This window comes from Rousettus aegyptiacus, unplaced genomic scaffold (genome assembly GCF_014176215.1).
Source record: "Rousettus aegyptiacus isolate mRouAeg1 unplaced genomic scaffold, mRouAeg1.p scaffold_m13_p_2, whole genome shotgun sequence".
Classification (NCBI taxonomy): Eukaryota; Metazoa; Chordata; class Mammalia; order Chiroptera; family Pteropodidae; genus Rousettus; species Rousettus aegyptiacus.
In genome coordinates, this window is record NW_023416295.1 from 46640571 (window position 1) to 46666996 (window position 26426).

Below are 26426 nucleotides of genomic sequence, written 5' to 3' on the forward strand. Positions count from 1 at the left end.
ATTGTTGAAAAAGATCATTGTTAAAAGCACATAAGGTTCCATTCCACTGTCTGTATGCCCCCTTTCTTAACTACTTTGCCTGTGTCTGGAATCACAAATACCTCCCTCCTGGGTTAAGCTTTGTGGCTAGACATGACTTCTACTTTCCAAACCGGAAACCACTCACTCCTATCTAGCTGCACAAGATCACGGGGCAGGTCCTGACTACCATGGGTTTTTATTACATAACTAGATTCCTATCCAAGGGGACATTCCCACTGTTCAAATTTTTATCTCGATGCACATTTCTAGGGAGTGCTAATTAGTAATCAATAGGGAAAAGGCACTGACAACAGGAACAGAGCTGGGCACTAGGAAGTTCTTTTGTTAGGACTTTGAATAGTAACAATCCCCTCACCGCCCCCCACCCCAGACAAACAAACAACTTTCTAAACCTTTCAACTAGCTAGATAATATGCCTCTCAATGCAAATCTACAAGAAATATGAAATGTTGTTGGGGAAATAGCACAATGTATGTACCCAGCAACATGCCTAGAGCACAGTTTTTTTGTTGGGAAAAGGGGAAGTTTTGTATTTAAAACTGATAAAAAAAAAAAAAAAGACAATTATGTTGGGTGCCCAGGATATGTACCAGTTATCTGGGCAGCTGCTGAAATACCTGGATAATTTTAGGAGCAAGTGCATGGTTAATGGAAGATGAGAAAGTATTTCCTTTGAACTGCCTCAGCACTGCCAATTAGGTTTAAAATTTTTCTGAATTAAGATTACTGGCCAAGTAAAACAGAAACTCTTAACACTGTGAAGATAAAATCCTAAATAACACTTAGTTAATACTAAATTAAGTATCTCTTACTGAGAAATTACTATTACATTCTTTGCAAGCTGTTTAACATTCTTTGGAGTTCCAACTAGTACAAGTGACGCCAAACATAGACATCTCTTTTCCCTCCCACAATACACAATTAAAAAAAATTAAAAAAAAAAAAAAAAGGAAGGAAGAAAGGAAGGGAATAAAAAGAAATAATCAAGATAGAGGTAAATTTTCTGGATAGAAAAAAGGATTAAAGGCAGCACAAAAATTAAACTATCAATACTATTTTAAATTCTGGGCAATTCATAAACAACATTCTCTCTCTCTACTTTTTTTCCTACCAAAATTTTATTGCAAATATGAACACCATAGATAAATCTTTAGAAATCTAGGGCCAAGATTATTCAGGACATTTCAGAAGGAAACAGACTCCAAATTAGGCTTTCAGACTCCTACAGATAACCTCTACCTGAAGGTTACAGACAAAAACAAAAACAAAAAACAAAAAACCAACTTAAGATACAATTTGCATACAATAAAATACACAGATTTTTAAGTGCATAGATTAGTGAATTTTGATAGATGTTTACACCAGTGTAACCACTTGAACAGGCAAGTTGTTTCCACTGCTCTACCTAAGTTCCCTGTTGCCCTTCTCCCTTGCCCTTCTCCAGTTGATTCCCACTGCACTGAGGAATCCACTCCCTCAGTTTCTATTAACATAGATTAATTTTGCCTCCTCTAGAGCTTCAGGACATTGAAATTCACTGTAGGCACGGTATATGTCCAATTTCTTTTACTCAGAATAATGTTTTTAAGATTAAGTCATGTCATCTAATCCTCACAGTTTTACTGTGCTGTTAGAAATAGCACTGTCCCTATTTTACAGATGAGTAGACAGAGGCTCAGCAAATGTTGAGATCTGCAGCAAGTTCACTTAGCTGTGTTGGGACTGGAACTTAAGTCCTGGGCATGCCCAGTCTAATGGTAGAAACACTGGTTTTTAAAAGTCCCATCCCTCTCCCTCATCAACAGAGAAAAATTAAAATCACCAGAGAGCACTCAGGATTCTAGCAAAGAGGCCCCTTCACCTGACAAAGGCCTGTACTGAGCAAACATTTGAAAATTTATAAAATACAGAGGCTGGAATAAACTTTTTAAGATTCAAGAGGGTGAGGAAGGGAAACAGTCTCATAGCAGGCGACTGACTGTTGTGAAATGTAAGAAGTAACACAAGATGAAATAAAAGTATGACAGAAATGTTGGTCATGCTGGTTATTAAAAGTAGTAAGATGCTGATGATTTAGGCCTCCGAAAGCGCCTTTACATGCGTTGCTATTATCTGGCTCAGCTGCTGAAACCTGCTGTTTTAAAGGCAGGAGAGTAGAACATCCCGTGACAGCACCTGGGTTATTTATCATTATGTATCACCCTGCTACACTCTATTTTATTATGCTGCCTTTAAAAGGAAGATAATGCAAGTATGGTTAATTTGCTTCTCTTCTTTATCTATACAGTGTCTTGACCCATCACGGCTTTGTCCCATGAGATTTGTTTTTCAACCAAAAAGAAATCCACAAGAAACTCTCCCTAAAAATTCCATTAATAACCTCTTTCAGTGCGTATAGGTTGCAGGGTCTGGAACTAAGAATGTTTTAATCTCTTCGGCAAAACAATGTCTCATAATGATGTACAGGACTATTGCTGTACTGATGAAGAATCATACATAATTCAGCACCTTTCACTTGGCACCACTGTGATGTCCTCATTAGCCGTGGCTCACAGTGTCTGTCAGATGGTGTCCATGCGAACGCAGGCATTATATTGTCTTTGAGATGTGCAGCTGCTTCCATGACACTGCCAGTATATAAAAACATGACGCCAGTTTGTTTTATTTAGTGCTAAACCTTCCAGTTTGTAAAAACAAGGCTGACACAGAGCCTGACATGAGGCAGTGAAAATAATTAGCTCTCATTTTCTCAGCCTCCTATTTCCTTCTCCCTGCTGTGTTCTCTTTCCACTAAACCACCACATGTCAGTCGAAATGGGAGGCAATTAGTGGGCTCATTTCAGTCCCCACAACTGTGCTGAAAAGAAAGTATTTATGATGGCACAATGAACAGCTGAAAGATTAAATAACATTTGCCTTTTGAAAAGAAAATGACTTCTAGCTAAATGGGCAATTTTTGATTATTCTCAAACAAGCTTAGAGTAGTTGGTTTTTAAAATACAAGAAAGGAAAATGAGTCATTTTTAGGTGAAAGAATCAAATAAAACTTGACACAGTAATGCAAATAACTGATGTTTTATTGCAAAATATGTAAATGCGTTATACCCTTAACAATGGCTTGTGTCTAAGGTCAGGGCAGATTGGTGCCAACCAGACACCAGTGGAGATAAGGTTGTTATACTGCATTTTGGGGGTTGTTATTTGAGTTATGTATGAAAAAAGGGCTTTAGGGATGATGTTAAAATAAAGTGAAACAAATCAAGTGAGACATACTTTCATGTGATGTATCACACACTTGACTACTTAAAATGGTTCAAATATTAGTTGACATGTTTGAAAAGGGTTTTTAATTTTTTTTTAAACTATATTTGAAATTGGAAGGTACTAAGTATTCATCTTGGTAAAAAAAAATAGTAAGCCTTGCTATCGGTTTTTGAATAATTAAGAATTTATTCTATCTCAGACTAAGTTTCTTAAATATAGGTGGTCTCGCTTACCTAATTACTGCTTACGTTTTTTTTTTGTAATACTCAGAAATGAGCTGTAAATAAACTTCTAGCCAGAACCCTCAAAATATAAAAACAGCTCTTTTATGTACTAAATTCTCCTCCTACCTCCCATGACTCCAGAAGTAACTCCAAGAAATAGGATTTTTGAAAAAACACTGGCCTAGTTTGTAGACATTGTTTACTGGTTGAGTTAGTCTCAGTCCAAATCCTAAAAATCCTTTTCCAGCATAGTGCTTTTAATTTCACTTCAAATAATCTATCCCTTTTATAGCTGATTGTTCTTAAGACCTAATTTTGGATTTGGAAAGCACACATCACTGTGAGTTGCAGAACATGCAGGGATCCCCAGAGGCTCTGGGGAGCCTGCTTGTGAAAGCAGAGGTCCCTCTATGATCATCAGCTGTGCCTATCTGTCGTCATGAAGTCAACAACTAGGACGGTTCCAACATTTTTAAAAGACTATCACAAATTTAAATTTGGTTTCTCTGTTTCCATAAGTATATTCTTACTCTTTACAAACACAAATCCTAATCTTTGATTCATACAATATGGTTAGTGTATCCACATGAGCCAGTGGTGACTCGAGGAGATCTAAGCCAACAATGGATTCGGTGGGAGACTGGAGCTCTCTTTGAGCTAACTACCCATATTATTATAGCTGGAAACCAGCAATGATGTGTTTGTAATTTATTCAAACCTAGGTCTTCTCATGTATATATGTCCTTGCTATTAGCTACTTTAAAAGGAATTCATAATCTTGGTTAAAGAGACTAAAAGTGATCCAATAGTGTGCTAGAGCCAGTTCTCATGGGGTGATTGCTCACATCTCCTTCCAACTTCAAGTTCGGTGATGTCAGATTGGTAACTTGAAATTGGCCAACGTGGGAATACTTACACCATGGAAATCTGAAAAACACTACAAGTCAGGACTGTTTTCTCCATTCGCTAGACATTTTCTGGCATGTCATTTCTGCACATCGGTCCATCAGCAAGAACGTACTGAGCATCATTTCTATTTTGGCCCTAGTTCCATAGGCGGCTGCCTGGCCAGTTTGAAGTTCACGGCTACAGTTCAATTAGAAATCAGCAGCAAGTCATGTTGTCAAATTCTGAACTGGATTTGTTCCTGTGCTGTGAATGAAAACTTGTGTATCTTATAGAACCCTATCGCTGCAACCTTATGTACTTAGGCACAGAAACACGTGAGTGCACATATATTCCCACACTTAAAATAGTAGAGCATGGGAAATAAATTCCCCGACACTATATTTTTAATAAATGCCAGATATATCAAAATTAAGCCCTGCGTTTAGCTGTTCTGAAATTTATAAAAGGTGTTAGCTTTTTACTTCACTACAAAATCCTTTTCTTTATGCCTTGCTATTTTATGCATGTTTATCTGTCCATTTATAAAAATTACACAATAGGAAAAAAGGCCCTGTTTGACCATTTCTTTTATACTCACAGTGCTCTGAGAAAGGGCTTGGAGATTCAATTAGGTTTATCAAGTGCAACATTTTATAAGCAATCTAATAAAGACCTAAAAGCACAATAATAGTGGAAAGTATTTATAAAAATCATTGCTGTAAACCTATAGATGAAACAACTGGAGATGCAGAACTATTGACTGAATCTCTTGGGGTGGAGAGTGGGAGAAGCAGACCGTGACAAGGGTGGGAGGAGGATGAGGGAAAGGTGGATGGGCAAAGCCTGCTGCTCTGATGGGCAGGTAGCTCTGCTTCCACCTCTTCAAAACGTTTCTCTCATGTTCTCTTCCTGGTTTACTTGCCTCATCTAAATACCTCTCAAGAGGAAATTGATAGTGATGGTCACCTGGCAGGAGGTACTGGAGCCACGAAGCCCAACTCCGTTTAAGGGCAGCTTGAGCCAGGGTGTTGGGAGAGACGGGGTGCTGTTTCCAAGGCTTCTCCCCTCACCCCAGTCTCTTTTCTATGGCAGGTCATCAACTTAGATCCCTAGGAGCCCAGCTCAGGCAGGTTTCCTTGCCTCACTGGGGAGGCCAAGGAACAAGGATTCGAGGGACAAAGTGTGTGACTCTAGCATTCACGAGGAATAGATGGCCTCCCAAATACTTCCTTCATAACTCTGCTTCTGGATTTTTATGACACAAAATCTTAAAAAGATCTTAGAAAACTGCTGGGTGATTTGACAGTTTATTCCTTGGTAATTTGAAACTCAATATTCCTGACTGGTGAATTTATTAGAGATACAACAATAAACTCTATGCAGCCTAATATTTCAATAAAAAAGAGTGGTTGCTACCCTGGGGAGTGCATGAAACTGCCTGGGATTCTGGAAGCCCCTTTACTTTGTGCCGAGTCAAAGGCCTTAGATTATACAACTGATAAAAAATGTGCTTTTTTATTACCTATGTATTGGCAATATAATATTTTGGGGGACGCTGATCACTTTCCAAAAAAGACAATATGACAGTATGGTCGAGCTCTTGCGCTGGACCTGCCCCTTACTCGGTAGGAATTCTGGGTAAGGAAATTTACCACTCCCTTCCTCAGTTTCCTCCCAGGGATGATATAGGTATAATGCTCCTTGTGATGGTGGGTCGTAACAATTACACAAGAAAAATGTTTGCAAACAGTTGCCAAAGTGTCTGGCAGAGGTATAAAATCATAATAATTACAAGCATTGTAAGCCCCTAGCACAGGATACTTGAGCTGAGAAAGACCCAATTTCTGCCAATTCCATTGTCATAACTTCAAGGCTGCCTCAACAGACAATGCTATTTAAATTAATGATTAATTGTACTCTTTAGAAATAGGTCAAAGTGAATGGGTAAAACTCATTCTCACTTATTATTAATTTAAATTGTCAGTGAAGCCTTTGGTCTAATCATTTTCTCTGGCAAGTTGTCTCAACAAAGGAAAGGAAAGAGGCCATTTCATTTGGGGAAGAATTCTTGACATGTATATGATGCTTTGGTCTGGTGAGAGCCTGTTCTCTGGAAGGGTGTGGCAGTAAGACAAAGACCACGGGGCAGGTGTTGCACAGCAGCTCTTGACCACTAGAGCAGGCACAGGCTCTCAAACGAGAATAGCTTTGCTCGGTTGGGCGAACGGTCCTCACTTTTGCGTCATAATCCATCTCGTTGTAAAATGAGGCCGACCAAAAGGAATTTAATTTGAAATTTTAGACCAAAAGGTTGACAGGTCTTACAATGAATGATATATTTGTATGTTTGTGTATAAGGTCATAGTATTTTCATTGTTTCCTCTTGGTAGGTCAATTACTGAACTGGCATACCAACTTTAGATGGTATTTAGCTGGTGGGCTTTCTCAGATGCAATGGGAAAATGTAGCTATTATTTTCATGATAGCATCACTGTCATATATTACTCTCGATGGTCGTCATTAGAACACATCTTTCATTTTACTTGTAAAAGAAAAGGTGAAATGGTCAAGTAAATCTTCCTGATACGTAAACTCAGGTTTGGAGAGAACTTCCAAGCCACTGTGTCCTGTTGTAACTTATTCTAGTCATGGAGGCAAGGCTAAAGGCTTTGTCTTTTCCGCGAAGATGGATCTGTGAGAACTCAGTTCATTGGGATTTTGAGGACATCTTTTTTTCTTGGGATCTACTGTTAAGGGTCAAAGTAACAAGGTTTTCATATGAGAAATTGAAATTTCAATTTCAGGCACATTTTTGAGAAAGTATTTCATGATGCAAGGGTTTAGGCTGGCATAACCAGGTAGTGTAGAATCGGACAGTAATTTATTCAAGTATTATGTTATGAAAGTTTACTAGAATAGATCTTGGATCAGGTATGAGAGGGAGCATGTGTTTAATGCAAAGGCTATAATAAAGATGTAATATCTGGTCTCAGCCTTGTCTTCAGCTTAGGCTGGTGACATATTTCCTCTTGCTATCAATCTTCTAATCAGCGGTGACAATACTGTGCCTTATGCATCTCACAGAAATGCCAAGGAGATAAATGAGATGACATTTATGAAATAACCTGAGCTCTTTAGAAAGAAGTGCTCTCTAAGCGTAAGCTTTAAACATTATATTCAGGAAATTATTTGCAAACAACCATGATCCCTTTCAAGCCCCATTTCAAAAGTCATCTCTTCCAAAAATGGATCACCCCTTCTAGTCACTTTATGCCTTTAGTACCTTGGTATTACATCCACATTGTATATATTGCTTTTTGACCTATTACATTGTAACATCCTATCCTGCTGCCACACTAGAAACCTCTGTACCATCCTGGCTCCTAACTCTCACTCACCCACCTTCTTTCTAATTCATCCTCCTTTGTGCCTTCGAGAGATCTTTTGAAAACGTAAATCTGATCCTATCTAATTCTTGCTTAAAAATCTTTACACTCCTTAGCTTAGCACATAAGACTGTTTTTCAGGTCTCTGGCCATCCCTCTGGCCTTAACTCTCACCACACTACTCCACATGCTCCATGCTAAGTTGTCCCAGAGGGAGTGATGCTTGAGTTGAGGTGTGAGAAATTAGCCCAAAGAAGAGCTCTCTGTGTTTTCCTGGCTTCATGCTTCCTAGATTTTAAAAGTACTGCTCCTTCTGCTTTCAAAGTCGTCTCCTTGACTATTATTTCCTAACAGTTTTCAAATTTTAGTTCAAGCATCACTTCTACCAAGAAGACTTCAAGATCCTCCTGTGACCCTATTCCAAATATGTTTTCCATGCTCATCCAAGTGCTTCAGAATGATGTGCTTAATGTAAAAATGCATCATTCTGTATTACAACCATTCATTGATTTTGTCTTTTTCTCCTGATCAGCTATGAGTTCCTTGCGAGCCACAACTGTACTTCATAACTTTGTATTGTGACCTAGAGCCAGGACACAGGAGGTCCTCAATAAATGTGTGTCAAATGAATAGATGAAATTATTATTCTGCACGGGCGACCAAGGAGCAGCAGAATATCAGAAGTTGCAGTGACTTTAGGCTTTGTAGATAACCAATGACTCAAGAAGTCTACACAGTTATGGTCAAAAATAGACCATGGTATTTGGTATCAAATATCATTTATAGCTTCTAATTTTTACTAAAAATATACTTTTCAGTTTTCTACATTAACAAGTCATTTCTTTGTTAGTTGAAAATTTTCTTGTTTAAGGCTATTCTTGGCAAGTCTCTTTCAAGAAAACTCTTCCTCCTTCTTTTACCACGTACAGTCCATAAAAACATTTAAACACAGAGCTCTCATAAACTGAGTACCATGGAGTCCAGGATACTAAAGAAGGCAAATTAAAATGTGAAATTTGTTTACCATGAGATGGACCTGGGGTACCCACAGCTACAAAATTTCAGGATTATTTGGAAACAACCCAAGGGCCCCTGGGTTGCTGTTGGAGAGATAGGAACTTACTGTCCTGACCCCTTTTCTGTTGCTGCTTCTAACAACAGGGATCAACAGACAGTGGCCCATTTGCAGGACAGAAAAGTAGCCACATACGAGGAACCTGGAGTTAGAGCAGCTCTCACTTAACGAGGTTATGTGGCTAAAACGAAGGAGGTAGAGATTTCCATTCAGCAAAAGCATCAATACACCTGCAGCAGTGCAGGGAAAACAGTCTGCCAGGGATCTAGAAAGACTATCTTTGGAGAAGTGCCAGGTAAAACTCAACCCTTCACAACAATTTCCAGTCATTCTCAAGCACTGGTTCCAGAAATGACCTGGGATAAGTGTGATTTCTTTGGTGAAGGGCCGGTGGGCCAGCTGAGCTGACACTAGCCCTACCAGAGCAACTGGCTACAGGTTGGGAGGAGTTATATTTTCAAGGTCTCCAAGGAAAGGTACAAATCATACAGTAGTTAAGAGCTTGATTTTGGGATCTGAGAGGACTGCATTTGGATCCTTATTCTGCGATTTGGTAGCCGTGTAACCCTTGGGCAAGTTATTTAACCTTTCAGAGCCTCAGTTTCCACATTTGTAAATGAGTGGAAAATATCAATCGTCACCTTAGTACTATCTGCCTGGAATACCATAAGTGTTCAATTAATAGAAACTGTCATTATTACTAGCCATGTATGGTAATCCAAAGTAATACAATCCTATTATTATTCCAATTCATAGGCCCAATAATTTTTCCACGCTCCAAATATAACAAAGTGAAAAGCCTGACTCAATGAGTCTTGATCAAATGTTCTGCCGCCTCATTTAGAGCTGATATTTTGAGTTTGCACATTGCCTACTGTTCCACTCTCGGTGTTGTTTTACTCTCCATATTAAAAACTGATTCTCCCTCAGAAACAGGAAACGGGAAGCTTTGATGCCAAGCAGCATAAACACTCACCCTGGTATTCACTGCCCGCTCCCCATGCATGCTTTGCTCTGAGTTTCCTTAATGGTTTGGGTGGCCTCACACAGGACTCTTGAGTTGAACGGGAGAGTAAGATTCCTAGACTGGATTACAAAGGCAGCTGGCAGCCTTTCAACTAAAGTTCATTTTATAAAGTCTATAAATTTACCCAGAATTAAGTTACCAGCTTGTGGGGTGGGGTGGGGGGGGGGCAGTAGGGGTATATAAAACCATGGAGTTCTAGAAGAGAAAAAAGAGTAAATTAGGTTGAAACTTATCCAAGAAATTTAAAATGTTATTTACCTGTGGGCAAGTTCCTGGTTTCAAGTGAAAACCAAAGACAAGTTCAAGGTTCACTATTTTTTCCTCATTTTCTTCAGGTTCACCTACTGAGTCCTGAAACAGAAAACCAAGCACCATTTATTCTAGCTAGTGTTTTTTTTTTTTACTTCTCGTGTAAAGGAGATGATTTCTCAGTACTGGTTTTTCCATTCTTGTCTATTGTTTAACTTTTGGTTATTTTTGGATTAAGGTACAAATTACAATTACTTAAAGCAAGAGAAACAACATCTTAAGCCTTTGAGAACTTTCCCAAATGATTTATCTTATGCACTACAGACTGAATTTCACCATTTTACATTTTCACAATGTATCTTGCATTGTGCAATTTTACCCTAGAAATGCACTTAGTACCTAGAGATGCACTGAGAGACTTTACCTTGAGAGTTTCACAACACCCAAAATATTTACGAGCTATCCCCAAAGAGGAATTATGCAGTTCTGAGAGCATATGCAGATGGAGGACCAAGCAGAGGAACAAATGGACCTTCTAGGCTTAGGGAAGGAAATCATAATTGATAGTGAATGAGAAGAATTCTGTGTATTAAGTGCAAGTATCTACTAATTTTATAATAAAGTATGCCATATACTTTCAGACCATACTCAAAATGATATGTCAAATATACAAATATGTTGTTCAAACAATAAATCTCCCACCAAATGCAAATGAAAATACAAAGCTCTAGTGTGTGAATTCCTTCAGTGACTTTCGAGTCAGACAAAGCTTCTAGAGACAGGTGAGAAGCCAGAGGTCCTCCCCTACAATGTTTGCCCCTCCATCCTCTAGCCACTAAGGTGACATGTGTGGGTCTTATCATGAAGGTACTGTTAATATTTCAACTTGCAAAGAACAAGGATGTTCAATTTAGGCACATTCTAAGCTTCACTCAAAGGGCCTTCTGTTGGACAGGTATGATTAAATTTCACTTCAAACAACTGTTCCGACATTGGCAAATGTAGGTGTGGAGGTGACAGGTGCATATGTCAATAAAAGCAGCATATTCTCAGAAAGAAAACACCTGACTTACCTTAATTAGTGGTGGGAAGTGAAACAAGTTTAGATAATCATGGGTTAATTTCTCAATGGCTGACTGTAAAAAAAATCATATGACTTTATTAATGACCTGATAATGCCAACAGAGGATTAAAATTATTTGCACATATAAAGGCATTCTTTATTTATGTAGTTCACGAAATATCTTGGGGATGTTAATATCCAACATCTATTGAAAATAAATCTGATTGTTCAAAGTATTATATGCAGTTTGTAATTATTTAATGGAACAGGAAGATATTTAAGATGTTAAATCTCACATTAAACAATAAATAAAACCATTCTTCAAATACTGGTAGTGACAAGTTAATGTTCTAGTGTATAGAATGCAGTTGTCACCCTGAGTAACTGTGGGAAAAACAACAAAGAACATGAATATATCACCAGAGACTTTCATTAAGGCTGAAATCTCACTAAAGGGTTTATTGCATTGTACGGGCTTTTCTATGGATATGTGTCCAACATTCCCTCCCCCAATAAAGCACAAAGAACTCTTAAAGGAAAGGAGGACAATTTAAATTATGATTCTTTTTAAAACTCATCAGGTATAATCCAGTTTTTCTGTGAACTGAACATATCACGTAGAGAGCAAAAAAGTGCCAACATGAGAAAAATTAGATGCATTTTTAAAAGTGAAATGAAAGCTGTTGACACTTGACAACGTAATGAACACCTATTGGATGTTCAGCCTTATTTCTTGTACACGGCCCCTCCACACGAGAGCTTCCAGGCACTGGGGAGAAGGGAGCCACAACAGGATTAAAGGGACAGCCGAGTAGCAGACAGGTAGGTGGAAAGAGGGCTCCAGGGGCTAGCGTTATGACCTACCATTTATGCCTGCCTTAGTGAATACAGAGAATGCAGAGAATAGAGGGCCTATTCTTACCAAAAGGGTGTGTGTGTGTGTGTGTGTAAGTAAGTAACACTTCTGACAAGTACCAGGAGGGCTTCCTCTGGTCTGGAGGTACTCATTTGGTGTCTCAACCTGAAAGGCCCAGCTTGAAGCATTATTTAGCCTTAGCACTCCAAGTGTGTACGCAGGACCCTCCCAGAGCAAGTCTCCATGACCTCGTTCCCCTCAACTTTCCGTATAAGCTTATTGGTCAGATTTACCCACGACCCAGCTCAGTTTCATGGAGTCTCACGTGTTGGCCAAATCCTCATTGAGTGGTCACTGGCTCCAGCAGTTTGGTGGAGTGTTCACATGCCTGACTTTTGTGACTCGCCCCTCTGGGAACCAACTTTCTTTATGTGCACATACAGATTCATCTGGGAGCTTGAGGAGAGTCTTGAGGCCCCCCCACCCCAATGCCACCAAGGCCCTCTTTTTGAGCTCAGGGCAGACCCTGCGTCAGGAGAAAAGGACACTGCACTGATCCCTCCCCATCTGGAAGCTTCCAACGAGGGCTTTTTCTCTATATGTGTGTGTTTCCTGGCATCTCTGCAGCATCAGGCTTTTTTTCTAAAGCTTTTTCAACCTTTGGCTTTTGCGACACCATTCTCTCCTTCTTGTACTACTTCCTACCTGTGAATAGCTCTCTTACCTGTTATATCCTCTATTCACATTCACACTACTAGAAAGGCCTTATTATTCTCTATATTAATAATCTCTGAACTGGTCTTCGAAATCCAGCCTCTCCTTTCTAATCCACTTTACAACTTCCAGAAGCAAAGTTTTAAACATGCCAATTCTCAATGTCCAATACTCCCCCCAGCTGGTCAAATCCCAGATCTCTGGCTTGAAGCCAGAAATTGCCCAAGATCTGGCCCCACCTCCCTTCGGCTTTCCGAGTCACGGGTTCTCCCCTGCACCCAGGGACAGACGTGGGACAGACACTCACTGTTCCTCTATCAGTCAATGTTGTTTCCTTTCCTTTACCTTCGCCTCTGTGTTGCTCTCTCTCCTAACTCTTTATTCTGTCTGGATTAATGTTCTCTCCTTTCCCTCTCCTGTTTATATTCCAAATTCTGTCCTTCCTTCAAGATCTCTGTCAAGGGCTACCTGCTCCATGAAGTTCTCCCTTCCTGACACCCCCACAGCCCCTCCCTCGGAGGTGAGGAAATAGCTAAGACCTTATATTATGAGAAGTTGTAGGCACATGTTTTATCTCTTCTCCAGGACATGCATTCCTTAAGGGGAGGATTCTTCTGTTTTCTCAGGCCCAGTCTTGCAATCAGTAGGCCTTCACTAAATTTGTTAAACAACAAGCAACAGCTTTGGACATTGCTTGCCTTAATGTACCAACCAGTACAGAGGAGCACAATTTAGCTGTCCTAGGCCAAGTCTGGGAACATTTAAATCACTATGACATTTGGCGAGGTGTCAGCTTGCCTCTCCTTTTCCTCCTCAGGCCCCCTTAAGGCATGTTGGTCCTTTTTCAAAGACAGCAGAGGGGGAGGGGAGGTGGAGACAGTTGCCAAATAGGACAAGATTTATCAAATTTCTCTCTTGGAACTCTGAAACTTCTCCGTACTAGAGAGAATAATTGTTTTTGCTGTGGTCCATCTGAGTCGGCACAGCTTTTTGGGATGGATTTGCCCACGCCTAGAGGTTGAGATTAAATCATTTGCCAGCGTTGCCATATATATTTATGCATGAGGTTTCCTGCTCATCTTCTGAGAGGGAGAAGATGGTGAGGTTAAGGCTAAGCCATCATCCAAGGGGTGCTGAAGGCTGTAAAATGTTCCTAACATGGATCTTGGGTCTACGGAATGGAAATGGATGAGGCTTTTGGGGACCCATGGGGGCGGGGGCGGAGGTGAGATTTCCCTGAGGAGAAGGGTGTTGGTAGCCCTAATACAAATCAGTGTAAAAGCAGTTGGCATGTTGGCAGAGGCTTTGTGAAGATGTGGATTTGGATGGGAAGCTGCTTTTCTATGTTTCCTTCTTTATTCTATTTCTCTTTTTTCTAACCACCCCTCCAACCACCCATACTGGGGTTGCGGAGGTTTGGGGAGCAAACTTGATTTTATCCTAAAATCTCTCTTGAAATGGACCTCTGATTAATAACAATGTTCACACAGATGCCAGCAATCCTTATTTGGTTTGAGTAACTGAAAAAACAAACAAACAAACAAACAAACCAGTTCTGGTTGCTAAACTATAAAAAAGGCAACAACAAAAACAGAGGCTTAGCTTTGAAACTGTTTAAGACTGAAGTTTCAGGGGGCAATGTTAGAATTTCCTGAGAAAATGAGGGATTAGAATACATATATGGTGGTGTCTGTTCCAGAAGTAAATAATGAAGATTGCAAATTGAACACACATTCCCATGATTTTAGGTACTGCAGTGGCTTGGCTGAGGTTTCGCTCAATTCACGGGCAAGTTCCGACATCCCTAAGGATTCCTAATAAAGACCTAGCCTCTCTGGCCTTAAACGAAGTTGCCTCCGGCTATTCCTGGGCGGGATGGCAGTTCTCCAGGCACCACGCCACCTTATTTCCAGGTCCTCTGGCACACTGAACCTCCTCCCACACCAGGGCCTTTCACAGGTAGCGCTCTCCCCCCACACACCTCCTTCAGCTCTCAGCTCCTTCATAACTTCTTCACAGAAGCTTTTCCTCATCCCAACCTCAACTCCTCTCTGTGGCATTTCTTACATCTGTCACTTTGCCAGTAGTGCATGATTAACACTCACCTTCTTCACTACACTAAAGACTTCCTGAGGACATGTGTATTCATATTCAGATGTGTCCAGGTGACTTCTGCTGTGACAGGTACTGATATTTTTGTTGTTGGATTATGAGGAGGAAGTAGGGGTTCGATGGGGGCCATAGCTAATCATCAACTGGAGGGAAGTATTTGAGCACTAAACAACCAGCACATCCATGTTTCTATCTTCAGCCTTGAACACAGCACATGATCTGCTGTCTAGTAGGAAGCTCAATAAAGATTTGACTGAATGTTCTCCATTTCTGAGGTACCTTTAAATGAATGATATGCCCCTTGGAGACAATGCCCATGTCTTTGAAGTCCTCTTCCTCCAGAAGAAGCAGGCGTTTTCCTGTAATGTTGTTTTCTTTAAACAAGCTTGCGTATACGCTCATCTCTGCTGAAGAGTCACCTGAAGGAAGTGATTAGAAGGCAGAATAAAATTAGACTACATCCTGTCCAAAGCAAAGTTAACTCCATGAATTAAGAAGGTAAATTATTCCACTTGCCTTTTCTGACGAGCTGCTGAACCCAAAAATACTGTGAAAGAGAAGACATACATGGTTTTGAAGATTAAGTCAGTGGGCAGACTTGATAGTAAAACACACAGTTTTCAATAGATTAAAATATCTTTAGTTCTTGGTTCAACCACAAAGGTAAAATAATAGATTTTCTCTTCATAGTTTTAAAACTTCAAGTTTTCAAATTGGAGCTATTCCTCTCTTTGGGGGTCTGAGACGCTTGAGTGACTATTAGTTTTCTTCCTTATTTGGGAGACATTAAAAAATCCTTTCAAGATTTTTACTTATAATGATTTTTCCATCTATGTCTCCTGGGTTGTTGAGGGGCACTGGTTTACCCAGCAATTGTATGAGTAATGGGGGCCACACGGCAGCAGACAGGAAATGGGTAGAAAATACGTTCGGTCCTAGGCCTGGTCATAAAGTAACCACGTGGCCCAGGACAAGTTACAGCAGAGAGCTTCCTGTATAGAATGAGGCTGGATTCAGCGACCCTCAGTCCTTGAATTTCACTTGACACATGTTTACTGGTAGCTCCTCACATTACTCTGGTGAAGGGAGACAGAAGTGAGGCCAGACCCAGTTCCACCAATTCTCTGGGGATCCTTGACCCTGGAATTGTATTTGAATGTCTTGAAAACCACTCAATCTCAGAGCGAAGACTAAAAATAGCTATTAAATCTCGGTGCCTTAAAAAAAAAAAACTTATCAAATAAGATGGGCCAACTTTGCAGCTGAGGATAAAGGAATTATATCCGGGCCTGTGAATAAAGGAGATCCAAAGTCCTCTTTCCCTGGGAAGCAGGGCTGGCAGGAACCTTAGCATCGCCGGGTCTCCTCAGCAAGAGGGATGAAGTGGAGGTGACCGGAGCCAAGTTTCCTGACTTTCCAGAAGCCAGAGGTCAGCCAATGCTGAAAGCAGTTTTACTTCACCAGAACACAAAAGGCAGGAAGGGAAATGCCCTGGCCAGGAAACCAGGTGGAGTTGGGCAAACAGACCTTCCCCAGAGTTTCCAGTAATGAGTTTCTACCTTGCAGCGCCCAGTCCATTTCCCAGGGTGGGAGCCTGCTAAGGCTGGCATGACAGGGTTTTTTTTTTTTTTCCCGTTTTCATTTAATGATACGTCAAGCATATAAAATGGACCTAGACATGCATAAGCACCTCAGGTGTCTGATCAAGAATTCTCAGAACTGGTTTTTTTTTGTTTGTTTTGTTTTGTTTTTTGTTTTTTGTTTTTTTTTGTTTTTGTTTTTGTTTTTTTTTTTTTTTTTACTAAGGAAACAGATACAGAGTTGCAACAAGCTAAATTGGACCGCTCCTCAGAGCAAAGAATGTCTGGGAGCTCATGTCCATCCCTACTGGGGAAAGTCAGGGTACAGAGGGCAAAATGAACCTGTCACTTTTGAACCCGCCTAAGGCAAGAAGGAAACCCAGTTCAGCAGAGTCAGCCTAGTACCGCCTTTATCAGATCTTTCTCCATCATGATTTAGGTCCATCCCTGGCATTTTAAGAAAATTTAAGCTCTTTTTTTTTTTTTTTAAGGATGTTCATTTGGCATTCTGGATCAGCTCGTTAGTTTTGCCACTGGTATTCATTATTGTATTCTAGAATACCTTGCAGAGCACATAGGGAGGTGGAAACCTCTTGTAAGATTTGAAGAAATACTTGCTTTGCTCATGAGGACTCATTTTAAAGATTACTGCATTAAATATAGAAAGACACGGAATTTGTCAACTTCTGGTTAGGCTTTGCTAAGGCCTAAGCCCCTCAGGCTGTGTCTTTAACTCGTGGACAAATTTATGAAATACCTGCCCAGGTCAAATGAGGCATTAGCAGAAGCAGCTTACCACGTCATCTTCAGTCCATGAGCCAATCTCAAAGGAAGGCAGCAGCTGCATGGGAAATATGAATGAAATAAGAAAAAAAAAAGTGGTATCGTCATTGTCTTTTTGGTTTATTCCGTTGTCTGTTTTAGCTCTCGGTTGTTGCTCTGGCTTGGTTCCTCCTGCAGGTGAGGCTGAACGAAAAACAAGTTTCCTGACCTTAACTGGAATTTCTCAGTGCTCAGGGGATTCTGCCCACGGAAGCCAAGCGTGCACACCAACCCCTCAGCAACAGCTCACTGCCCTTTGTGAGCTGCTGCAGCCGGACTCTGCACATCGTGGGATTTTTCTCTCTTGGTTGTCTGGCATGCCAAGAGTCCTTTTACAGGGCTTGGCAGTCAAGGGGTTTCTGACATGCCCAGATGCCGGAGCCTGCCTCGGAATGCTCAGTCAACATGAGGATCGTTTGATTATTAATGAAAATTCCAAAGCAATCATATGGTAACCAGATGACTCGTGCCTTTTCTTAAGGGAGAATTTGTAAGTGTTTTAACTGTCTTGCTTGCCTTATATTTTTAAAACCAAATATTAGGACTCACGGATGAAGAGGGCGAGTGAAATGGGAACTCTTCTAAGAAACCCACGTTGCAGAGCTGCGCTAGCGAAAACGAAAACAAATGCCTTCTCTGTCAGGTGCACAAACATGAAAGATGACTGCAAGAGGGCTGCACCATTTTCAGAGCCAAAGGGCTACTCACTTCAGTGTATGCCCCATGGCCAGGGACTACAATGAATGCCAGCATAATGTGAAAAAATCTGGGTTTCCCATGACTTGAAGTAGAGTGCACTATTGACATTATAGCTTTAACTAACTTGTCAAAATGGCTAAATTGCTCATGGGATAATGTGGCCAAGTGTCATTCAACATCTGTTACAAATAGTATTTTTCTGATGGGCGAGTTGAAAAAAAGCTGATTTTGGTTACTTTTACTATTAATGTAAAAAATCTGAGGGTGAGTGAGTTAATCCTTTTAATCTGCAGGTATTTTGAACTCACCCTGCCAGGAAAGTCATGCCCTTGCCTTCAAGGAGTTTTACATTTAAATGGGGGTGAAACAGGTATGAATTACACATGGAGGAGTTCAAGGCCACCTCTACCTTGGTTAACTCAGTGCCCAGCAGAGTGCCTGGCATACAATACCTGATAATTTTTGTTGAACAATTTGTTGAATGAATAAAATTGAAGGGTGCATTTACTAAAATGTGAAATTTACTAAATTTACTAAAAATATTCAGAATCTATGGGTATACCAGGGAAAGGGGAGGGTTTCATAGACTAAGATGGGAGAAAGGAAGGCATGGGGGCTTGAGTTGGGCACTGCAGGGCAAGGAGAACAGCGGTGACTGCAGGTGAGGAGAAGCAACAAGGCAAGACACTAGCAGTGGGGAGGGGAGCAGAGAAGGAAGGATGGGCGTGGTGCATTTGCCTAACCAGAGCACCAGATGCAGTCTGTGCATGATCAAGGATAAAGGGAAAATGAGGCCAACACTGGGGGCCAGGCAGAATTAAAAAAAAAAAAAAACAACAACTCACTGGTTACAATGACTATGAATGTGTAGAGTTCGAGTATTATAGATAAGTCATAAGGGCATAACCAGCTACTGCTCTCTATATCTTCGGCTACCCTCATGTACTCCGATTACTTGGGGGTTGCCTCTTCCCTCCTCTGAAATACCTGATGTATGTAGGAATCAATGGTCACATGCACTCACCTGCTTTAATAATGTGGAAAGGAAAACGATGTGAGGAAAAGGATCTAAAACTGAACTTGATCAAAGAAAATACATGACAAGTTTTATTTCTTCACAGGGCAGCTGGATACAGCTGCAGAAACATGTCATTTCCTTTTCCCATCACGGAAACAAATGTGAAGTAAGGAACTTTTTTGATTAGTTCAAGAAACAACAGATTAAGTTACAAAAATATTTCCCTGCATCAGGGCTGGCTTTTATAGGGAGTAGAGGGATGTGCAGTGTTTTGATTTTTATACCATTCCCAAATGTTGTGCTAAACAAAATTGATAAATAAGGATTTCTTGAATAGAATGAAGGTTGTAAATGAAACAACTAATCAAAACCAACATCTTCGGTGTTAACATCAAAAGGAAAAGAGAAGAGTTCTTTTGGGCCCTGAAGACGGCTTATGACGATGATGCCCAGGGAAAGGCTCTGGGTTAAGTCTCGCTCTGGCAGGATTCTTGCATGATGCTTGCACAGATCAGTAAGAGGAAGGCACTGCTTCAAGACAGTTGTAATTTGGCAGGACAGGGGATAAGAGTTAATGACCTCCAGCCACATAGTGGCTTACCATTTCCTTTATGTTTTCTGTACCTTGTTAACATATCAGTGTATCTGCTGTAGGGTGAGTTCTAAGCTTTTCTATCTCTCTTTGGGGATAAAAAAAAGTTCACCTGGGGACTGCCCTGTCACTTTACAGATTCATTATTTACACTCCAACTGATTTCAGGAGAGAAAAGCTCACGCTCATGTGCATGCATGTGACAATGATTCCTTCAAAGGATGATGGGAATCAAATCTAACAAAGATGTGATACACACAGCAACACATAACAAAGGGATTACTGTCAAAACGTTTATTGTAAAATGGAGTCTTAAAACAAAGGAAAGCAAAGAAAAGTTCACATCAAAATGAAATGTATGACACCAACTTGGATTTCTGAATACATTGTAGACTTTGTGCTGGAATATCAAATTCCAACTATGAAGTCAATAACTGAGTAGTCTTACCACACAAGAGTAAAATTTAATCTTCCATACAAACATTATACAAGATTTTGGCATAGGACTTGCTCAGGCTAACATTGCAATAGAATAATTGAGAAAAAAAAATTTTGCTAAAAAAACACAATAAAGTGATAATGCCATCTATTCAAAGCTCACACTCAAAGAATATAAATATTTTCTATTATTTAGTACAAAAATTTTAAAACAGTGCAAAAGCATTATGTGCAGTGTATTGTATCTGACATTAAAAGATATATTATTCTGCACACGATATAAAATATTTAATGTAGGTGCTTGAAACTTTAGTTTGAAGTAAATAATCACAAGCCAGAGAGCTCCTTATAGGCAAGAGAGTGCAAACTAAGTCTGAATCCAAGGAAACATAACTAGTCTTCTGGATTTCCTGGTAGACACTCATTTTTCATCATAGAAATGCTGCACAGAGCTGTCAGGCTATGCTACAGTCAAAAGAATAGGATGGATTCTTCTCTCTGGCAATGCTTAAATTCTAAGCAGGAAAACAGTCTTACGCAAAAGCAGCAAAAGGTACCCAATTATAGAAAAATTATGCTCTATTATATGTGTGGTATGGTGAGATTGCTAATTTCAAAAGTCTGCATTGTTTGATCTAGTGCATCAAAAAAAATTTTTTTAAGTATCAATATTTAACTCAGGATGTTTTAGAAAGATCTTTCATGAAATTCTTACCACTCCAATGAAAACTCTGAAAATAAAATTATGTACATCATAGTGCTACAGAAATCATTGTGGATCTCTTCCAAGCCTTCCCCTCACTCCCAATTCTTTGATTTTAATGGGGATCAAGTTTGAATTCCTCAGCTGGTGTTAAAGTCTAACAAATCTGCTGCATGTTAAAAATCACTGGCTAAAAACTGGCCTTGAACACTTCCGGAGCGTCAAAAACAAGTGTGCTACATGCCTCTAACTTCTTCCCACCGGCTATTTATGTAAAATATCACATTGTGACTTTGCTAAAAAAAAAAAAAAAAAAAAATTGTGAGGAAAAGAGCCCTTTTAAATTAATCTGGCTACTCTGCAGAATCGCAGCTACCTCAATGATGATTTTCTCTGTTATTTATTGTGGAATCAGTATAATTCCACCAGCATACTTAAAGGGAAAGAAATCATTTCCAAAAGTGGGGATTTAAGATAAATGCCACAAACCTAAAAATTCAGATTGTGTAGTGTTTGTAATCCTGAAAATGCATCTTTTGACTTGGGTAATTTGGGGAGGCGGGGAATTAGATGTGCAACTTTAAAACTGCCAGGTTTAGCAAGTTTCTCAGTGGAGGAAGGGACAATGGTATGAGTATTTTGGATGGAATTCTTTATTGGGTGTTACTGTCCCATTTGGGGCACTGGGCACTAAATACACCTTTGATCACTATGACAACCAAAAATATGCCCAGCACTCCCAAACACCATTAAGTGACAGCACTACTTTGGTTGAAAACCACTAGTAGGGGGTCATCGAATTCTACATGATCAACTTTATGAGTGCAGGACATAAGATTAAAGAGTAGTTATATTTTCAGTTGTATGGCTCTGACAATTATTACTACAATTTAGTTTCAATTTTCAAATTTCTCTGTTTAACCATTTGTAAATGTATATGTTTTAAAGTCACATAACTAGAAATAAATTCAATACCAATAATTTGTCACTTCAAAAACTGATCTGAAAAGTGAATTAGAAGCTACACAATTAACATCAGTATTAGATTTTTCTGCATATGGTTAATAAACGTTTCTTTTTAAAACTGATAAAACTTAGTGTCTAAAGTCTTCTAATCTTCAAACAGTGAGACCACTTTAAAATTCCTTTTATATGATTCAGATTTCAGGAATATTCAAAAACCTAGAAAGATACTGATTTGAAATAGAAAGTTAAATAGTCAGGGTCATATGGTAACTATTTATAGCCTAATTCTTGGTGGAGAAGAATTTCAAGTTTATCACTGAGGTTATCAATCATCTGTATCCTAAATCCTTACAGTTTCTGGATGGTAGAGTATTGAGAGCTATGGCCATCTCTGGAATACTGGAGAGGAAATGGCAGCAGTTGAAAGATTAAAGAAATATTACCTAATTAATGGTAAACCTAGGCCTGGGTACTGAGTCCTAGTACCTTTCCTTCTGGCCCTATTTGGCTGTTTCTATTAATGCAGCAAAACTTTAAAAAAAATCATAATAGATTTATATGTAAAGAAAAAAATGTCAGTTTAACTCAGTTTATATGTTCTAAATTTATTGCTGATATTATCCTTAAAGGGGGGGGGGTAGGTTTACATTCTTACTTGAAGTGTACAGATCCCAAAATTAGCCCACAGAAATTTCCTTCCAAGTGAGTCTTTTCCTGACCACACTTTAAAAACCGCAACACTCCCTGCGTGCCTTATCCTCCTTCCCTGCTTACCAAATGTTTACATTCTATACAATACGTTGGTTTTGTTTATTGTTGATCTTTGCTTTCTAGCATGTGAGTGCCAGGAGTGCAAAGATTTTTATCTAGCTGTTCCCTAGAATAGTACCTGGCACATAGAAGAGGCTCAATGAATGTCTGTGGAATGAATGACTTTATCTTTGCCTGGTAAAATGTGCAAGAGGCTTTTAAACTACCCTCTTTGGCTCTCTCCTTCAGGCTGCTACGCCATAGTGCCCTAGGGTATGCTAGGAAGTCGAGAGTTGAAAATGGACCCTTCTGTTCCACTCTAAGATTTTCTGCTTGAGTGCCTTGGTGTACGTCAGGGAGTACTTCTCTAAGTCTGAACACAGACAGGATGGATGCTTATTTATGGGTGTACCTGTTGATCGCCAGTAATAAACTGTGGTGTGCATGTATCTATATCTGTTTGCAGAAACATAAGAACCTTATCAGAGTGGATATGTGAGGAACCCATTTTCCAGGCTTACCTACTCTCTCTGTGTTTACTTAGTCCGTGGGTGGTAGCAGGGTACATAGTCTTCAAAGAGCAGTAGAATAATTCTATGTAGCTCATATTCTATTACAACTATACTCCTGATCTTTCCTGAAAGTAATCCACTTTTGATTTCTTCTCATACTCCTCAGCAAACATCACTTGAAATTGATAGTTTGGTTTTCCAGGTTACTGAAGCCACTTATTTTTCAGTGTCTTTTCACCGGTATAATTACAGTAGCTAGTATTAACTGACCATTTACTATTGACCTGGTACTTAAATGCTTTACATGTATTATTTCATTTAATCACCAAAACAATTCTTCGAAGTAAGTACTATTATCGTGTTCATGTTAAAGATGAGCAAACAGACACACAGAGGTTAAATAATTTGCCTCAGAATGCACAGCAAGTAGACCCAGGGTTTTGAATCATGATCTGACTCCAGATCCCTCTCTTTATCTCAGACCCACAATGTTTTATTTGTTTTTTTTCTTTTTCTTCAAATAAAGCTGGCACAGTGTACTGCTCATTTTGTGGCATTTTTCAGTTTTTTAATGGAGATTAGAAATATGTCATGCTTCAAATTCCAAGAGGCTTTTTATGGTCAAATATACCTGGAAGTAGTATTAGATAATATCTATGATGATATCCTTTCTTAAATCTTCCATAAAAAGAATCACCAAAAGTACTTTGGTTTAACAGTCAAATTCATGGCATTGCTTCATACTTATGGCTAGAAAAAAAATTTTGTTCTTTTGCATTTCTTTATGTAACTACAGATGTTCTGTATTCTTTTAAAAAGTATTTTATAGTTTAAAAAAGCGTTAACGGATATGTGATAACGTTCTGAGAGTATCTCCCTGGCCAGCCAGGTTTTCAGAGCAGTGCCTGCATGTACTCCTCTTCAACACCAGCACTGCTGAGTCAGGGTTCAAAAAAGAACACTAGAAGGAAGGCCGGATTCGATATAAAAAGGACCCTTCTGCCTTTACTTTTGCCTAAGTAAGGAAGACTTATTTTTGACATTCCTTTCATAATATTTAGTTATTTCTTTAGAAAATCCAGGATGATCAGGTCCCTCCGGAAAACAAATACATAAACACCCTTCCTGGAAGTGCAGAGCACTCATTCTGCCTGGAAGTATCCCTGTAAGACCGCGTCTTTCTCTCTGTATGAAGTATAAGCTAAACTAAGATGACAGTTTGTTGTTGTTAAGAAGCTTTCAGGGCTAGTACTGGTAAGAAAGCCTGCGACATCTGCTGCTGTTTTCAAATTAGAGTATTTCTCTTTCACGTGTACTGTTGAGAACATCTCTCAGGTCTTAACTTTGAATAGCTGTGTTATTAAGTATTAAAAATTCTCGGCATTTAGGTATTTCTGAAGAAGTATTTGTTATAACTTTCTTTCATCTCAATTTTTTTATGTTGGATTTTGTAGTCACTATCAATTATTTCTGACAGTACAGTGTATTGCCATTAGAAAAAATGCAGTATGTTACAAGAAAATCAAGTGTCAAAGAAGAATTAGGAGTTAAGAGTGCTTGTTCAAAATGTAAGTTTTCTTTAGCAACTGAATAAGTGAAATTAAATGAAATACAACTATAAAGTATTCATTTAAAAAGTCAGAATGTCATTAATTAAAAAATACTATATTGTATATGGAAACACAATTTCTATAATCAGGCACCACATTTGCTGATTCATTAAATATGTTTTTTTTTGGCTTAATTTTCCCATTTTCCTGTAAGCAAAAACAAATCAAAAGTAAAACTGATAAAGAAATGACCGTCATATAAATGTAATTGGCCTACAAATGCAATGCTTGGTTTTCTACCTCCTTACTGATTTTTGTACAGACTGAGATAACAAGTTTCTTTTGTTTTTTTCGAACATCTTCAAATTTATTACTTTACTTTCTGTTTTCAATCACTATTATTATCCATGTCATTATCCTCCTCATCACCATCATCATCATCATCATCATCGCCTTCTGACAAGTCAAAATCACTGAACCCCAGGGCCATGTTGACCTTCTTCCCCTTTCTCTTAGATGTGGTTTTGGAAGAATTCTGCTTGGCTTGCATGTTTATCTGCATCCCAGAATGCAGCACAGCTCCTGCTTTGTTCATTGAGAAGATATCCCCAAAGCCCATCAGCATCATGGCCTGCAGACTTTGGTTCATGCCATGGCCCTCCCCGTTACTTGTTGCTGTGATCTGACATGACATCTCTGCACTGTTTGACTCCTCTGTCTTAGATTCAAAGTAAGACTCCTCAGACATTCTTGCAGCAAGAGGCAAGAGAAGCTATCACAAGGGAAGAAAGGACAGAAGTAAAAAGAGAAATTAGGACCAATTTAAATAAAGGAAACAGATACCACAAAATTAGTGGGCACTGCACAGAAGGTAAATGATTAGTGAAATAAATGAATGTAGGGAATTATGTGAGAATATACTTAATGGCAGGTTTGGCTCCAGGGTATTTGCCATAATTAATAAATGACAGAGTAAATCACAACCAAAAATTTGCAAAGCAGTGTAGCAAGCCAAATTTCAAATGGGAAGGAAGTTAGTTGCAAGATTTAAGGCCTTATTTTGCTTAAAACAAAATAGTTTTTAGGATTTCTCTTAATTTTTCCTAATTTCACTTTCACAGAGAAACATTAGTTAACTATTGTATTAAAAAGAAATTAAGTAGAGATAAAATGTCAAATAAAAATAAGAAACCTTGTGCCAAAAAAGAAAAGCTTTGAAAGAGCATGAAAACGGTTTAGCAGTCAATACAGTTCTAGGGAAATTTGGGTCATTAACTACTTTTTTTAGCTAGCTTAGTATCCAACTATAAACTAAAAATGAGTCTAGAATTCACTTGTTTCCATTTATTATTTATTACAGCCAGATAAAATACTAGTTATTCAATCTATGAAATCACTTGTGAACAAAGTTTAGATTCTGTGTCTACCATTTAAGTTATAAACAAGTACTTAAATGCATGTGAAAATTGGGAGAAAAGGCAATTGCTATTAATTTAGATCATTACCTTTTTCTCTATTCTCTATGTTTCCCTTTTCAGAACTGTTTTCTAGGAATTCCCCTTTTCACAGTGGATATAGATATTTATTTTCTACCTTATGCAATTATTGTAAACAACCAACCCAGGGTAAAACTGTCTGAAAAGTGTCAACACTGCTTCTTTTGAGAAATAAGCAAACTAAGGCTTATATTTTTGGTGTTTAAATATGAGTAAATTTATGACAAACAATGTACAGATAATATATCTCTGATGTGACCTTTACATTCTGGATGTAAAAGTATTTTTTAGGGCCAATTTTCTAAATTTTAAATTGAAGTTGGAACTGAGTTTTAAAAAAAATATCCTACTCTATTAGGAAAAAATTTCTGAATTTGTTAGTTCAGTAAGAACTTCATAT

At 38.9% G+C, this 26426-nt stretch overlaps 1 protein-coding gene across 6 annotated transcripts in view; it reads right to left on the minus strand.

Moving 5' to 3' along the window:
* The window catches only part of MAP3K20 (mitogen-activated protein kinase kinase kinase 20), a 155231-nt gene that overhangs the window by 16134 nt on the left and 112671 nt on the right, over positions 1 to 26426 (minus strand). For 4 of the 6 annotated variants that reach the window (XM_016135014.2, XM_036237903.1, XM_016135000.2 and 1 more), the window contains exons 12-16: positions 17277 to 17321; positions 15417 to 15447; positions 15180 to 15319; positions 11229 to 11291; positions 10165 to 10257 (exon numbers count right to left, since the gene is read on the minus strand). In XM_016135014.2, coding sequence (XP_015990500.1) covers positions 10165 to 10257; positions 11229 to 11291; positions 15180 to 15319; positions 15417 to 15447; positions 17277 to 17321 — 372 coding nt within the window. Of the gene's footprint in view, positions 1 to 10164; positions 10258 to 11228; positions 11292 to 15179; positions 15320 to 15416; positions 15448 to 17276; positions 17322 to 19890; positions 25303 to 26426 lie in introns of those variants that run through there. The other 2 variants (XM_016135023.2, XM_016135033.2) reach the window with 1 other exon arrangement.